The 17,769-nt window shown below is 32.7% G+C and overlaps 1 protein-coding gene across 1 annotated transcript; it reads left to right on the top strand.

Moving 5' to 3' along the window:
- The first annotated feature begins 1,643 nt into the window (after window positions 1–1,643).
- On the top strand, window positions 1,644–16,552 carry zar1l (zygote arrest 1-like). The gene is made up of 4 exons (XM_062046965.1): window positions 1,644–2,270; window positions 7,022–7,114; window positions 16,127–16,201; window positions 16,259–16,552. Exons 1-4 carry the CDS (start codon window positions 1,749–1,751, stop codon window positions 16,400–16,402), a joined length of 834 nt encoding a protein of 277 aa, XP_061902949.1. The 5' UTR covers window positions 1,644–1,748; the 3' UTR covers window positions 16,403–16,552.
- The last annotated feature ends 1,217 nt before the right edge of the window (window positions 16,553–17,769 follow it).

Raw genomic sequence — 17,769 nt, 5'->3', positions numbered from 1 at the left:
ATATATATATATATATATATATATATATATATATATATATATATATATATATATATATATATATATATATATATATATATATATATATTACAATAGCAGATAGGACATCCAAACATACATCCTATTAATTATTATTTAAATAATATTGACACTATAAAAAAAAAAAAAATCATTTATATATATATATATATATATATATATATATATATATATATATATATATATATATATATATATATATATATATATATATATATATATATATATATATATATATATATATATATATATATACACACAAGATTAAAAAAGCTAAATAAATAAAATTATGTTATTTATATAAAGCTTTATTAAAGTGTCAATATTATTTAAATATTTAATAGGATGTATGTTTAGACATCTGTGTATATATGTATGTGTGTGTGTGTGTATATATATATATATATATATATATATATATATATATATATATATATATATATATATATATATATATATATATATATATATACACACATTTTATTAAGGCATTATGTATTTTTTTTAAATATAATTTTTATATACATATATATATATGTTTTATTATATATATACGCAGATATCTAAACATACATCCTATTAAATATTATTTAAATAATATTGACACTTTAATAAAGCTTTATTTTTTCCAATCTTTTTGATTTTATATGTATTTTTTTTTACAATTGCAGAGAAGACATTTAATCATACATCTTTTAATTGTTATTTAAATATTACTGACATTTTATTAAAGCATTATGTAATGTATTTTTATATATATATATATATATAATTTAAATATTACTGACATTTTATTAAAGCATTGCGTAATGTATTTAGTTTTTATATATATATATATATATATATATATATATATATATATATATATATATATATATATATATATATATATATATATATATATATATATATATATATATGTACATTTTTATACAGTAGAGAAGATATCTAAACATACATCCGATGAACTATCATTTACATATTACTGGGGCGGCACAGCTCGGTTGGTAGAGTGGCCGTGCCAGCAACTTGAGGGTTCCAGGTTCGATCCCCGCTTCCGCCGTCCTAGTCACTGCCGTCGTGTCCTTGGGCAAGACACTCTACCCACCTGCTCCCAGTGCCACTCACACCGCTTTAAATGTCACTTACATATTGACTTTCACTATGTAAAGCGCTTTGAGTCACTAGAGAAAAGCGCTATATAAATACAATTCACTTCACATTGCTGACATTTTATTAAAGCATTGTGTCATTTATTTATTTGTAATATTTTTAAATACATATATATATGTGCATTTGTATGCCGTAGCAGAGAAGACATGTAAACATATATCCTATTAAATATTATTTAAATATTACCGACATTTCATTAAAGCATTATGTCATTCATTTATTTTTTAATATTTGTATATATATGTACATTTTTATGCAGTAGCCGATAATATATCTAAACATATGTCCTATCAAATATTATTTCAATATTATTGACACTTTAATAAAACATTATTGTACTATTTTATTATTTTATATACATTTTTAATTTAATTGTAATGATTATTGAACTATTGTTGCCACTATAATAAAGGCCAGTACAGTAATGGCGGAGGTCATGTGAGGTCACGTGCGTGGCTGTTGCCAGTCAGGTAATCACAACCAGGTGAGCTCTAAACCCAGCAGGCAGGAAGTGGCTCAGGTTCCTCGGCAGCAGGATGAAGGGCTTCCTGTCCACCTTCCCCACCTGTGGCGTGTGCGGCAGCCTGCTCTGCCCCCCTCCCCCGCCGCCCGCCCCCCCGGCCAAGATGGAGGAGCGCTTCGTGACCCCGCACGTGCTGACCTACCTGGAGCTGTGCAAGGCCCGGGTGGGGCCCGGCACCAGGGAGCGCGGCGTGCAGGTCAGCGCCAAAGTGGACCGGGTGGTGCAGTGCTCGCTGGGACCCATGACCCTGCGGGGGGAGGGGGAGGGGCCGTGCACGCCGCCGCCGCCAGCGCGGGTGAGCGGCCTACGCTTCACCGGGCCCGTGTCCACCTACTCCCCGCTGTTGGAGCGCAGGTTCCCCGCTAAGAGCAGCAAGCAGGAGGCGGCGCATGAGGACCAGGGTGAGGACCAGGGTGAGGACCAGGGTGAAGACCAGGGTGAGGACCAGGGTGAAGACCAGGGTGAAGACCAGGGTGAGGACACTGAAGAGGCCCACAAGGCGGCTGTCCAACCCTGCAGGGGCTCCAACTTCCAGGTAACTTCCAGGTGTCCTTTTACTTTGGACTGGTGATAGTTGAGCCTCTTTCAAATGTTTGGACACCCACAAAGTCTCTAAGCAAAACGTATGCCTAGCCCCTTCCTGCTCCGCCACTGTTAAGAACTCATTGGCAAATTCCCGCTATAATGGAGGTCCTTAACGAGCGCTATAAATGACTCGTCGTATTCCAGTTGCCATTGAAGGTGGCTAGCGATTAGCACTCTAGTTGCCAGCTCGCAATTAGCGGACTACTTTTCAGCTACCGATTAGCACTCTGGTTGCCTGTTGGCAGTTAGCGCTGTAGCATTTTGCCTACCAGCTGCCAGTTAGTGATAGCACTGTAGTTGCCGGCTAGTGATCAACAATCTAGTTGTCAGCTCGCAATTAGCGGACTATTTGCCAGCTAGCAATTAGCGGATGACTTGTCAGCTACCGATTAGCACTCTGGTTGCCTGTTGGCAGTTAGCGCTGTAGCATTTTGCCTACCAGCTGCCAGTTAGTGATAGCACTGTAGTTGCCGGCTAGTGATCAACAATCTAGTTGTCAGCTCGCAATTAGCGGACTATTTGCCAGCTAGCAATTAGCGGACTACTTGTCAGCTACCGATTAGCACTCTGGTTGCCTGTTGGCAGTTAGCGCTGTAGCATTTTGCCTACCATCTGCCAGTTAGTGATAGCACTATAGTTGCCGGCTAGTGATAAACAATATAGTTGCCAGCTAGCAATTAGCGGATGACTTGTCAGCTACCGATTAGCACTCTGGTTGCCTGTTGGCAGTTAGCGCTGTAGCATTTTGCCTACCAGCTGCCAGTTAGTGATAGCACTATAGTTGCCGGCTAGTGATCAACAATCTAGTTGTCAGCTCGCAATTAGCGGACTATTTGCCAGCTAGCAATTAGCGGATGACTTGTCAGCTACCGATTAGCACTCTGGTTGCCTGTTGGCAGTTAGCGCTGTAGCATTTTGCCTACCAGCTGCCAGTTAGTGATAGCACTGTAGTTGCCGGCTAGTGATCAACAATCTAGTTGTCAGCTCGCAATTAGCGGACTATTTGCCAGCTAGCAATTAGCGGACGACTTGTCAGCTACCGATTAGCACTCTGGTTGCCTGTTGGCAGTTAGCGCTGTAGCATTTTGCCTACCAGCTGCCAGTTAGTGATAGCACTGTAGTTGCCGGCTAGTGATCAACAATCTAGTTGTCAGCTCGCAATTAGCGGACTATTTGCCAGCTAGCAATTAGCGGATGACTTGTCAGCTACCGATTAGCACTCTGGTTGCCTGTTGGCAGTTAGCGCTGTAGCATTTTGCCTACCAGCTGCCAGTTAGTGATAGCACTGTAGTTGCCGGCTAGTGATCAACAATCTAGTTGTCAGCTCGCGATTAGCGGACTATTTGCCAGCTAGCAATTAGCGGATGACTTGTCAGCTACCGATTAGCACTCTGGTTGCCTGTTGGCAGTTAGCGCTGTAGCATTTTGCCTACCAGCTGCCAGTTAGTGATAGCACTATAGTTGCCGGCTAGTGATCAACAATCTAGTTGTCAGCTCGCAATTAGCGGACTATTTGCCAGCTAGCAATTAGCGGATGACTTTTCAGCTACCGATTAGCACTCTGGTTGCCTGTTGGCAGTTAGCGCTGTAGCATTTTGCCTACCAGCTGCCAGTTAGTGATAGCACTGTAGTTGCCGGCTAGTGATCAACAATCTAGTTGTCAGCTCGCAATTAGCGGACTATTTGCCAGCTAGCAATTAGCGGATGACTTGTCAGCTACCGATTAGCACTCTGGTTGCCTTTTGGCAGTTAGCGCTGTAGCATTTTGCCTACCAGCTGCCAGTTAGTGATAGCACTGTAGTTGCCGGCTAGTGATCAACAATCTAGTTGTCAGCTCGCGATTAGCGGATAATTTGCCAGCTAGCAATTAGCGGATGACTTGTCAGCTACCCATTAGCGCTATGGTCGCCTGTTGGCAATTGGCGCTGTAGTTGTTGGGGATTTTGCCGAATAGTTGCCAGTTAGCGATTAGCGCTGTAGTTGTTGGGGATTTGGCCGAATAGTTGCCAGTTAGCGATTAGCACTGTAGTTGTTGGGGATTTGGCCGAATAGTTACCAGTTAGCGATTAGCACTGTAATTGTTGGGGATTTTGCAGAATAGTTACCAGTTAGCGATTAGCACTGTAGTTGTTGGGGATTTTGCCGAATAGTTGTCAGCTAGCGATTAGCACTGTAGTAGCCAGCTAGCGATTAGCAGACTATTTGCCAGTTGGCAATTAGCGTTGTAGTTGCTTGTGATCAGCAGAGTAGTTGCCAGCTGGCAATTAGCGGATTAATTTTCAGCTACCGATTAGCGCTTTGGTTGTCTGTTGGCAATTGGCGCTGTAGTTATTGGGGATTTTGCCAAATAGCTGCCAGCTAGCGATTAGCACTTTAGTTGTCAGCTAGGGATCAACAATCTAGTTGTCAGCTCGCTATTAGCGGACTATTTGCCAGCTAGCAATTAGCAGATGACTTGTCAGCTACCCATTAGCGCTTTGGTCGCCTGTTGGCAATTGGCGCTGTAGTTGTTGGGGATTTTGCCGAATAGTTGCCGGTTAGCGATTAGCACTGTAATTGTTGGGGATTTTGCAGAATAGTTACCAGTTAGCGATTAGCACTGTTACTGTTGGGGATTTTGCAGAATAGTTACCAGTTAGCGATTAGCACTGTAGTTGTTGGGGATTTTGCCGAATAGTTGCCAGCTAGCGATTAGCACTGTAGTTGCCAACTAGCGGTTAGCGGACTATTTGCCAGCTGGCAAATAGGGGATTACGTGTCAGCTACCGATTAGCGCTGTAGTTGTTGGGGAATTTGTTGAATAGTTGCCAGCAAACGATTAGCACTGTAGTTGCCAGCTAGCGATTAGCGGCACTACTGCTAATTGAATGTTAGTATTGCAGAATAAAAAGTGACTTTAATGAGCAGTTGAATAGTTGAATTTGACTTATTAGGGACCGAGTCCCTTTGGGACCGAGGACCCTATTGTATTTCTAGAGTTTTATTATTATTAGGGACCGAGTCCCTTTGGGACCGAGGACCCTATTGTATTTCTAGTTAGGGACCGAGTCCCTTTGGGACCGAGGACCCTATTGTATTTCTAGAGTTTTATTATTATTAGGGACCGAGTCCCTTAAGGACCGAGGACCCTATTGTATTTCTAGAGTTTTATTATTATTAGGGACCGAGTCCCTTTGGGACAGAGGACCCTATTGTATTTCTAGAGTTTTATTATTATTAGGGACCGAGTCCCTTTGGGACCGAGGACCCTATTGTATTTCTAGAGTTTTATTATTATTAGGGACCGAGTCCCTTTGGGACAGAGGACCCTATTGTATTTCTAGTTAGGGGCCGAGTCCCTTTGGGACCGAGGACCCTATTGTATTTCTAGAGTTTTATTATTATTAGGGACCGAGTCCCTTAAGGACCGAGGACCCTATTGTATTTCTAGAGTTTTATTATTATTAGGGACCGAGTCCCTTTGGGACCGAGGACCCTATTGTATTTCTAGAGTTTTATTATTATTAGGGACCGAGTCCCTTTGGGACAGAGGACCCTATTGTATTTCTAGAGTTTTATTATTATTAGGGACCGAGTCCCTTTGGGACCGAGGACCCTATTGTATTTCTAGTTAGGGACCGAGTCCCTTTGGGACCGAGGACCCTATTGTATTTCTAGAGTTTTATTATTATTAGGGACCGAGTCCCTTTGGGACCGAGGACCCTATTGTATTTCTAGAGTTTTATTATTATTAGGGACCGAGTCCCTTTGGGACAGAGGACCCTATTGTATTTCTAGAGTTTTATTATTATTAGGGACCGAGTCCCTTTGGGACCGAGGACCCTATTGTATTTCTAGAGTTTTATTATTATTAGGGACCGAGTCCCTTTGGGACAGAGGACCCTATTGTATTTCTAGAGTTTTATTATTATTAGGGACCGAGTCCCTTTGGGACCGAGGACCCTATTGTATTTCTAGCGTTTTATTATTATACCGCCGCCTCTTTGAGCTGTAATTTGACCCCCTTAACATGTTTCAAAACTCACCAAATTGGACACACACATCAGGACTGGCAAAAATTGCGATCTAATCAAAAAACCAAAACCCCTAAACTCAAAATTGCGCTCTAGCGCCCCCCCTAGGAAGAAAACACAGACAAAACTGCCTCTAACTCCCAGTAGGAATGTCGTAGAGACATGAAACAAAAACCTCTATGTAGGTCTCACTTATACCTATATTTCATACACTGACATCCTTCAGCAAAAATCAACAGGAAGTTTGCAATTCCCCTTCAAAACAAAAGTTGTGTAAAAAAAGTCACCTTTTTTCAAACATGATCTCCTCTGAGCGCGTTTGTCGTGTCGGCTTCAAACTAGCACAGGAGAGAGATTGAACCCTTCTGATTAAAAGTTGATGAAAGAGTTTTAATTACTGCTCCGGTTTGGATTTTATGAGCCCTCAAAGTCGGTCCCGTCCATCGCTGCTTGCAGCTTTAATTTGACTTATTTTTTTTGTCTGGTTTTGTATTAGTTTTGCATCATCCCGTGAGGTGTGTATTACTTTTCTTTGTTCGCTTTGTACTTCATGAAGTTTTGCACTTTTCTTGTTTGTTTTCATTATATTTGGATGTGTATATATATATATATGTATATATTGTGTCAACACATGTACACACATGTATATTTCACATCAAGTAAATGTTATTAAATATTATTGTTGTAGTTCCTGCAGCAGAGGTATGGCTTCTTCCACTGCAAGGCCTGCAACATCCGCTGGGAGAGTGCTTATGTGTGGTGCATCTCAGGAACCAATAAGGTGAGAGAGTGCTTATGTGTGGTGCATCTCAGGAACCAATAAGGTGAATGAAGTGAATTATATTTATATAGCGCTTTTCTCTCGCGACTCAAAGCACTTTAAATAGTGAAAGCCATTATCTCAGTCAATTTTAAAACCAAGGTGGGCGGCATTCAACATTGATAATATTGATTTTGATTCATTGTTTAAAAAAAAATCCCAGGAAAATTCTCTAAAAAGTGTTAAAAATAAGTCATATATTGTTTTTTTTTTATTTTTTCTTTAAACACTAAACTCTCTAGCTGAACTTCAGGATTTTTAATAACTTATGTTTTTTTTTTTTTTTTAATGCCGTTTGTGTCACAGAAAACTTTGTTTTTTTATGGTAAACACACAAAATATGCAAAAAAATGTTTAAAAAATCCCAGTAAAATTCTCTAAAAAGTGTTAAAAATAAGTCCTATTTTTTATTTTTTTTTATACTTTAAACACTAAAATCTCTAGCTCAACTTTCGGTCTTTCTGTCGATTATAAGTTTTTAATTTTTTTGTTTTATGTCGTTTTTCTCATAGAAAACTTTTTTTTTTTTATGGTAAACACACAAAATATGCAATATTTTACCCCCAACAGTATTTCGATAATTGTTTCTCAGATATTTTTTTGTTTTTTAAATTGCAAAAAAAATATTTTATATATTTATTTTAAAGTAGAATTTTTGATGTGAAGTAATTGGAGCCTTTAATTGGTCCAAAATTCATAACATTGATTTTGATTCATTGTTAACAACAATGACAGTTTAAAAAAAATCCCACTAAAATTCTCTAAAAACTGTTAAAAATAAGTCATATATTTGTATTTATTTTTTACTTTAAACACTAAAATCTCTAGCTCAACGATTTTTAATAACTTTTTATGTTTTTTATTACATTTTTTATGCCGTTTTTGTCATAGAAAAATGTGTTTTTTTATGGTAAACACAGAAAATATGCAATATCAAAACAGTATTTCGATAATTGTTTCTCAAAGATTTTTATTTTTTTTTAAATTGCAAACAAAATATTCTCCCAAAAATATTTCAAAGTAGAATTTTTGATGTGAAGTAATTGGAGCCTTTAATTGGTCCAAAATTCATAACATTGATTTTGATTCATTGTTAACAACAATGACAGTTTAAAAAAAATCCCACTAAAATTCTCTAAAAACTGTTAAAAATAAGTCATATATTTGTATTTATTTTTTACTTTAAACACTAAAATCTCTAGCTCAACGATTTTTAATAACTTTTTATGTTTTTTATTACATTTTTTATGCCGTTTTTGTCATAGAAAAATGTGTTTTTTTATGGTAAACACAGAAAATATGCAATATCAAAACAGTATTTCGATAATTGTTTCTCAAAGATTTTTATTTTTTTAAAAATTGCAAACAAAATATTCTCCCAAAAATATTTCAAAGTAGAATTTTTGATGTGAAGTAATTGGAGCCTTTAATTGGTCCAAAATTCATAACATTGATTTTGATTCATTGTTAACAACAATTACAGTTTGAAAAAAATCCCACTAAAATTCTCTAAAAACTGTTAAAAATAAGTCATATATTTGTATTTATCTTTTACTTTAAACACTAAAATCTCTAGCTCAACGATTTTTAATAACTTTTTATGTTTTTTATTACATTTTTTATGCCGTTTTTGTCATACAAAAATGTGTTTTTTTTATGGTAAACACACAAAATATGCAATATCAAAACAGTATTTCGATAATTGTTTCTCAAAGATTTTTATTTTTTTAAAAATTGCAAACAAAATATTTTCTCAAAAATATTTCCAAGTAGAATTTTTGATGTGACGTAATTGGAGCCTTTAATTGGTCCAAAATTCATAACATTGATTTTGATTAATTGTTAACAACAATGACAGTTTAAAAAAAATCCCACTAAAATTCTCTAAAAAGTGTTAAAAATAAGTCATATATTTGTATTTATTTTTTACTTTAAACACTAAAATCTCTAGCTCAACGATTTTTAATAACTTTTTATGTTTTTTATTACATTTTTTATGCCGTTTTTGTCATAGAAAAATTAAGTTTTTTTATGGTAAACACACAAAATATGCAATATCAAAACAGTATTTCGATAATTGTTTCTCAAAGATTTTTTTTTTTTTAAATTGCAAACAAAATACTTTGTCTAAAAATATTTCAAAGTAGAATTTTTGATGTGAAGTAATTGGAGCCTTTAATTGGTCCAAAATTCATAATATTGATTTTGATTCATTGTTAACAACAATTACAGTTTGAAAAAAAAATCCCACTAAAATTCTCTAAAAAGTGTTAAAAATAAGTCCTATTTTTTTTAATTTTTTATTTTTTACTTTAAACACTAAAATCTCTAGCTCAACTTTCGGTCTTTCCGTCGATTATAAGTTTTTAATTTATTTGTTTGTTTGTTTTATGTCGTTTTTGTCATAGAAAACTTTGTTTTTTTTAATGGTAAACACACAAAATATGCAATATTTTACCCCCAACAGTATTTCGATAATTGTTTCTCAGAGATTTTTTTGTTTTTTAAATTGCAAAAAAAATATTTTATATATTTATTTTAAAGTAGAATTTTTGATGTGAAGTAATTGGAGCCTTTAATTGGTCCAAAATTCATAACATTGATTTTGATTCATTGTTAACAACAATGACAGTTTAAAAAAAATCCCACTAAAATTCTCTAAAAAGTGTTAAAAATAAGTCATACATTTGTATTTATTTTTTACTTTAAACACTAAAATCTCTAGCTCAACGATTTTTAATAACTTTTTATGTTTTTTATTACATTTTTTATGCCGTTTTTGTCATAGAAAAATTAAGTTTTTTTATGGTAAACACAAAATATGCAATATCAAAACAGTATTTCGATAATTGTTTCTCAAAGATTTTTATTTTTTTTTAAATTGCAAACAAAATACTTTGTCTAAAAATATTTCAAAGTAGAATTTTTGATGTGAAGTAATTGGAGCCTTTAATTGGTCCAAAATTCATAATATTGATTTTGATTCATTGTTAACAACAATTACAGTTAGAAAAAAAAAATCCCACTAAAATTCTCTAAAAAGTGTTAAAAATAAGTCCTATTTTTTTTTTTTTTTTTTTTTTACTTTAAACACTAAAATCTCTAGCTCAACTTTCGGTCTTTCCGTCGATTATAAGTTTTTAATTTATTTGTTTGTTTGTTTTATGTCGTTTTTGTCATAGAAAACTTTGTTTTTTTTAATGGTAAACACACAAAATATGCAATATTTTACCCCCAACAGTATTTCGATAATTGTTTGTCAGAGATTTTTTTGTTTTTTAAATTGCAAAAAAAATATTTTATATATTTATTTCAAAGTAAAATTTTTGATGTGAAGTAATTGGAGCCTTTAATTGGTCCAAAATTCATAACATTGATTTTGATTCATTGTTAACAACAATGACAGTTTTAAAAAAAATCCCACTAAAATTCTCTAAAAAGTGTTAAAAATAAGTCATATATATTTTTTTTCTACTTTCAACTCTAAAATCTCGAGTTCAACTTTCTGTCTTTTTAATAATTGTTTTTGTTTTTTGTTTGTTTTATGCCATTTTTGTCATAGAAAACTTAGTTTTTTATGGTAAACACACAAAATATGCAAAAAAATGTTTAAAAAATCCCAGTAAAATTCTCTAAAAAGTGTTAAAAATAAGTCCTATTTTTTTATTTTTTTTATTTTTTACTTCAAACACTAAAATCTCCAGCTCAACTTTCGGTCTTTCCGTCGATTATAAGTTTTTAATTTTTTTGTTTGTTTGTTTTATGTCGTTTTTCTCATAGAAAACTTTGTTTTTTTAAATGGTAAACACACAAAATATGCAATATTTTACCCCCAACAGTATTTTGATAATTGTTTCTCAGATATTTTTTTGTTTTTTAAATGGCAAAAAAAATATTTTATATATTTATTTTAAAGTAGAATTTTTGATGTGAAGTAATTGGAGCCTTTAATTGGTCCAAAATTCATAACATTGATTTTGATTCATTGTTAACAACAATGACAGTTTAAAAAAAATCCCACTAAAATTCTCTAAAAAGTGTTAAAAATAAGTCATATATATTTTTTTTCTACTTTCAACTCTAAAATCTCGAGTTCAACTTTCTGTCTTTTTAATAATTGTTTTTGTTTTTTGTTTGTTTTATGCCATTTTTGTCATAGAAAACTTTGTTTTTTTATGGTAAACACACAAAATATGCAAAAAAATGTTTAAAAAATCCCAGTAAAATTCTCTAAAAAGTTTTAAAAATAAGTCATATATTGTTTTTTTTTTGTGTTTTTTTTACTTTAAACACTAAACTCTCTAGCTCAACTTCAGGATTTTTAATAACTTATGTTTTTTAGGGTTTTTTTTTATGCCGTTTGTGTCATAGAAAACTTTGTTTTTTAATGGTAAACACACAAAATATGCACTATTTTACCCCCAACAGTATTTCGATAATTGTTTCTCAAAGATTTTTTTGTTTTTAAATTGCAAAAAAAACATTTTATATATTTATTTTAAAGTAGAATTTTTGATGTGAAGTAATTGGAGCCTTTAATTGGTCCAAAATTCATAACATTGATTTTGATTCATTGTTAACAACAATGACAGTTTAAAAAAAAATCCCAGTAAAATTCTCTAAAGTGTTAAAAATAAGTCATATATTGTTTTGTTTTTTTTGTTTTTTTTTACTTTAAACACTAAAATCTGTAGCTCAACTTCAGGATGTTTAATAACTTTTTATGTTTTTAAAAATGTTTTATGCCGTTTTTGTCATAGAAAACTTTGTTTTTTTATGGTAAACACACAAAATATGCAAAAAAAAATGTTTAAAAAATTGTTTTAAAAAAATCTCACTAAAATTATCTGAAAAGTGTTAAAAATATGTCATATATTGTTTTGTTTTTTTACTTTAAACACTAAAATCTCTAGCTCAACTTCAGGATTTTTAATAACTTTTTATATTTTTTGTTTGTTTTTGTGATAGAAAATGTTTTTTTTTTTAATGGTAAGCACACAAAATATGCAATTTTAACCCCCCCCCCCTCCAACAGTATTTTGATAATTGTTTCTCAAAGATTGTTTTTTTTTTAATTGCAAACAAAATATTTCATCCCAAAAATATTTCAAAGTAGAATTTTTGATGTGAAGTAATTGGAGCCTTTAATTGGTCCAAAATTCATAACATTGATTTTGATTCATTGTTAACAACGACAGTTTAAAAAAAATCCCAGTACAATTCTCTAAAAATTGTTAAAAATAAGTCATATATTTATTTATTTTTTACTTAAGACACTAAAATCTCTAGCTCAACTTCAGGATTTTTAATAACTTTTTATGTTTTTTGAAATTTTTTTATGCCGTTTTTGTCATAGAAAACTTTGTTTTTTATGGTAAACACACAAAATATGCAATGTTTTACCCCAACAATATTTTGATAATTGTTTCTCAAAGATTTATTTTTGTTAAAATTGCAAAAAAAAAAATTTTCTCCCAAAAATATTTCAAAGTAGAATTTTTGATGTGAAGTAATTGGAGCCTTTAATTGGTCCAAAATTCATAACATTGATTTTGATTGATTGTTAACAACAATGACAGTTAAAAAAAAATCCCATTAAAATTCTCTAAAAACTGTTAAAAATAAGTCTTTTTTTTTTTTTTTTAATTTATTTTTACTTTAAACACTAAAATCTCTAGCTCAACTTCAGGATGTTTAATAACTTTTTATGTTTTTAAAAATGTTTTATGCCGTTTTTGTCATAGAAAACTTTGTTTTTTTTATGGTAAACACACAAAATATGCAAAAAAAATGTTTAAAAAATTGTTTAAAAAATCTAACTAAAATTCTCTGAAAAGTGTTAAAAATATGTCATATATTGTTTTGTTTTTTTACTTTAAACACTAAAATATCTAGCTCAACTTCAGGATTTTTAATAACTTTTTATATTTTTTGTTTGTTTTTGTCATAGAAAATGTTTTTTTTTTAATGGTAAACACACAAAATATGCAATTTTAACCCCCACCCCCTCCAACAGTATTTTGATAATTGTTTCTCAAAGATTTTTTTTATTTTTAAATTGCAAACAAAATATTTTCTCCCAAAAATATTTCAAAGTACAATTTTTGATGTGAAGTAATTGGAGCCTTTAATTGGTCCAAAATTCATAACATTGATTTTGATTCATTGTTAACAACAATTACAGTTTGAAAAAAAATCCCAGTAAAATTCTCTAAAAAGTGTTAAAAATAAGTCATATTTTTAAATTTTTTTTACTTTAAACACTAAAATCTCTAGCTCAACTTCAGGATTTTTAATAACTTTTTATGTTTTTTTAATTTTTTTATGCCGTTTGTCATAGAAAACTTTGTTTTTTTATGGTAAACACACACAATATGCAATGTTTTACCCCCATCAATTATTTGATAATTGTTTCTCAAAAGATTTATTTAAAAAAAAATTGCAAACAAAATATTTTCTCCCAAAAATATTTCAAAGTAGAATTTTTGATGTGATGTAATTGGAGCCTTTAATTGGTCCAAAATTTATAACAACATTGATTTTGATTCAGTGTTAACAATGACAGTTAAAAAAAAATCCCACTAAAATTCTCTAAAAAGTGTTAAAAATAAGTCATTTTTTATTTTTTTAAATTTATTTTTACTTTAAACACTAAAATCTCTAGCTCAACTTCAGGATGTTTAATAACTTTTTATGTTTTTAAAAATGTTTTATGCCGTTTTTGTCATAGAAAACTTTGTTTTTTTAATGGTAAACACACAAAATATGCAAAAAAAATGTTTAAAAAATTGTTTAAAAAAAATCTCACAAATTATCTGAAAAGTGTTAAAAATATGTCATATATTGTTTTGTTTTTTTACTTTAAACACTAAAATCTCTAGCTCAACTTCAGGATTTTTAATAACTTTTTATATTTTTTGTTTGTTTTTGTCATAGAATTTTTTTTTTTTTTAATGGTAAACACACACAATATGCAATATTACCCCCCCCCCCCCCCCCCAACAGTATTTTGATAATTGTTTCTCAAAGATTGTTTTTTTTAAATTGCAAACAAAATATTTTCTCCCAAAAATATTTCAAAGTAGAATTTTTGATGTGAAGTAATTGGAGCCTTTAATTGGTCCAAAATTCATAACATTGATTTTGATTCATTGTTAACAATTACAGTTTGAAAAAAAATCCCAGTAAAATTCTCTAAAAAGTGTTAAAAATAAGTCATATATTTTTAAATTTTTTACTTTAAACACTAAAATCTCTAGCTCAACTTCAGGATTTTTAATAACTTTTTATGTTTTTTTAATTTTTTTATGCCGTTTTTGACATAGAAAACTTTGTTTTTTTATGGTAAACACACACAATGTGCAATGTTTTACCCCCATCAATTATTTGATAATTGTTTCTCAAAAGATTTATTTAAAAAAAATTGCAAACAAAATATTTTCTCCCAAAAATATTTCAAAGTAGAATTTTTGATGTGATGTAATTGGAGCCTTTAATTGGTCCAAAATTTATAACATTGATTTTGATTCAGTGTTAACAATGACAGTTGTAAAAAAATCCCACTAAAATTCTCTAAATAGTGTTAAAAATAAGTCATTTTTATTTTTTTTAAATTTATTTTTACGTTAAACACTAAAATCTCTAGCTCAACTTCAGGATGTTTAATAACTTTTTATGTTTTTAAAATGTTTTATGCCGTTTTTGTCATAGAAAACTTTGTTTTTTTTATGGTAAACACACAAAATATGCAAAAAAAATGTTTAAAAAATCTCACTAAAATTCTCTGAAAAGTGTTAAAAATATGTCATATATTGTTTTGTTTTTTACTTAAACACTAAAATCTCTAGCTCAACTTCAGGATTTTTAATAACTTTTTATATTTTTTTGTTTGTTTTTGTCATAGAAAAAGTTTTTTTTTTAACGGTAAACACACAAAATATGCAATTTTAACCCCCCCCCCCCCCCCCCCCCTTCCAACAGTATTTTGATAATTGTTCCTCAAAGATTGTTTTTTTTTTATTGCAAACAAAATATTTTCTCCCAAAAATATTTCAAAGTATAATTTTTGATGTGAAGTAATTGGAGCCTTTAATTGGTCCAAAATTCATAACATTGATTTTGATTCATTGTTAACAACAATGACAGTTTAAAAAAAATCCCCGCCTAAAATCTCTAAAAAGTGTTAAAAATAAGTCATTTTTAATTTTTTTAAATTTATTTTTACTTTAAACACTAAAATCTCTAGCTCAACTTCAGGATGTTTAATAACTTTTTATATTTAAAAAAAAAAAAAAGTATGTCGTTTTTGTCATAGAAAACTTTGTTTTTTATGGTAAACACACAAAATATGCAATGTTTTACCCCCAACAATATTTTGATAATTGTTTCTCAAAGGTTTATTTTTGTTAAAATTGCAAACAAAATATTTTCTCCCAAAAATATTTCAAAGTAGAATTTTGATGTGAAGTAATTGGAGCCTTTATTGGTCCAAAATTCATAACAACATTGATTTTGATTAATTAACAACAATGACAGTTAAAAAAAAAATCCCACTAAAATTCTCTAAAAAGTGTTAAAAATAAGTCATATATAGTTTTTTTTTACTTTCAACTCTAAAATATTGATCTCAACTTTCGGGCTTTCCGTCGATTATAAGTTTTTAATATATTAGTTTTTGCTTTTTTTATGCTGTTTTTGTCATAGAAAACTGTTTTTTTTTAATGGTAAACACACAAAATATGCAATATTTTCCCCAAAAAAGTATTTAAATTAATTAATCAAAATGTGCTTGTTTTATTCCCTTTTTTTCAAATATATATATATATATATATATTTTTTTTAATGGCAAACACACAAAATAATATGTAATATTTTCCCTAAAAATATATTTTAAAGTACAATGTTTGGTATTTGGAGCCTTCAATAGGCCAATAATTCATAACAACATTAATTTGAGGACTTACCTGTGTGCAGGTGTACTACAAGCAGCTGTGCCGGAAGTGTCAGGTGGGCTTCCACCCCTACAGAGTGGAGTCCATCATCTGCAAGGTAACACACACACACACTTCCTGTTTGTCAAGCTCCTCCCTGACTCCTCCCCCTCAGGGCTGTGGTCAGACGTGCTGCAGCTGTGAGAAGAAGCAGAGACACATCAACATGAAGAGACCTCATCGCCAGGACCTGTGCTGCCGCTGCAGGGGCATGAAGGTCTCCTGCGACATGACCTACACCTTCAACTACCTCCTCTGACATGACCTACACCTTCAACTACCTCCTCTGACATGACCTACACCTTCAACCACCTCCTCTGACATGACCTACACCTTCAACTACCTCCTCTGACATGACCTACACCTTCAACTACCTCCTGCGACATGACCTACACCTTCAACTACCTCCTCTGACATGACCTACACCTTCAACTACCTCCTCTGACATGACCTACACCTTCAACTACCTCCTCTGACATGACCTACACCTTCAACCACCTCCTCTGACATGACCTACACCTTCAACTACCTCCTCTGACATGACCTACACCTTCAACTACCTCCTCTGACATGACCTACACCTTCAACTACCTCCTCTGACATGACCTACACCTTCAACTACCTCCTCTGACATGACCTACACCTTCAACTACCTCCTCTGACATGACCTCCACCTTCAACTACCTCCTCTGACATGACCTCACACTTCAACTACCTCCTCTGACATGACCTACACCTTCAACTACCTCCTCTGACATGACCTAACACCTTCAACTACCTCCTCTGACATGACCTACACCTTCAACTACCTCCTCTGACATGACCTACACCTTCAACTACCTCCTCTGACATGACCTACACCTTCAACTACCTCCTCTGACATGACCTACACCTTCAACTACCTCCTCTGACATGACCTACACCTTCAACTACCTCCTCTGACATGACCTACACCTTCAACTACCTCCTCTGACATGACCTACACCTTCAACTACCTCCTCTGACATGACCTACACCTTCAACTACCTCCTCTGACATGACCTACACCTTCAACTACCTCCTCTGACATGACCTACACCTTCAACTACCTCCTCTGACATGACCTACACCTTCAACTACCTCCTCTGACATGACCTACACCTTCAACTACCTCCTCTGACATGACCTACACCTTCAACTACCTCCTCTGACATGACCTACACCTTCAACTACCTCCTCTGACATGACCTACACCTTCAACTACCTCCTCTGACATGACCTACACCTTCAACTACCTCCTCTGACATGACCTACACCTTCAACTACCTCCTCTGACATGACCTACACCTTCAACTACCTCCTCTGACATGACCTACACCTTCAACTACCTCCTCTGACATGACCTACACCTTCAACCACCTCCTCTGACATGACCTACACCTTCAACTACCTCCTCTGACATGACCTACACCTTCAACTACCTCCTGTGACATGACCTACACCTTCAACCACCTCCTCTGACATGACCTACACCTTCAACTACCTCCTCTGACATGACCTACACCTTCAACTACCTCCTCTGACATGACCTACACCTTCAACCACCTCCTCTGACATGACCTACACCTTCAACTACCTCCTCTGACA

The sequence above is a fragment of the Entelurus aequoreus genome, linkage group LG05 (assembly GCF_033978785.1).
Source record: "Entelurus aequoreus isolate RoL-2023_Sb linkage group LG05, RoL_Eaeq_v1.1, whole genome shotgun sequence".
NCBI classification, from domain to species: Eukaryota; Metazoa; Chordata; class Actinopteri; order Syngnathiformes; family Syngnathidae; genus Entelurus; species Entelurus aequoreus.
This window is presented reverse-complemented; position numbering and strand designations above follow the sequence as displayed.

Coding starts and splice junctions, on each gene's coding strand:
- zar1l (XM_062046965.1), top strand. CDS start 1,749: ATGAAGGGCTTCCTGTCCACCTTCCCCACCTGTGGCGTGTGCGGCAGC. Junction 2,271..7,021: donor GCAGGGGCTCCAACTTCCAG/GTAACTTCCAGG, acceptor TTATTGTTGTAG/TTCCTGCAGCAGAGGTATGG. Junction 7,115..16,126: donor GCATCTCAGGAACCAATAAG/GTGAGAGAGTGC, acceptor ACCTGTGTGCAG/GTGTACTACAAGCAGCTGTG.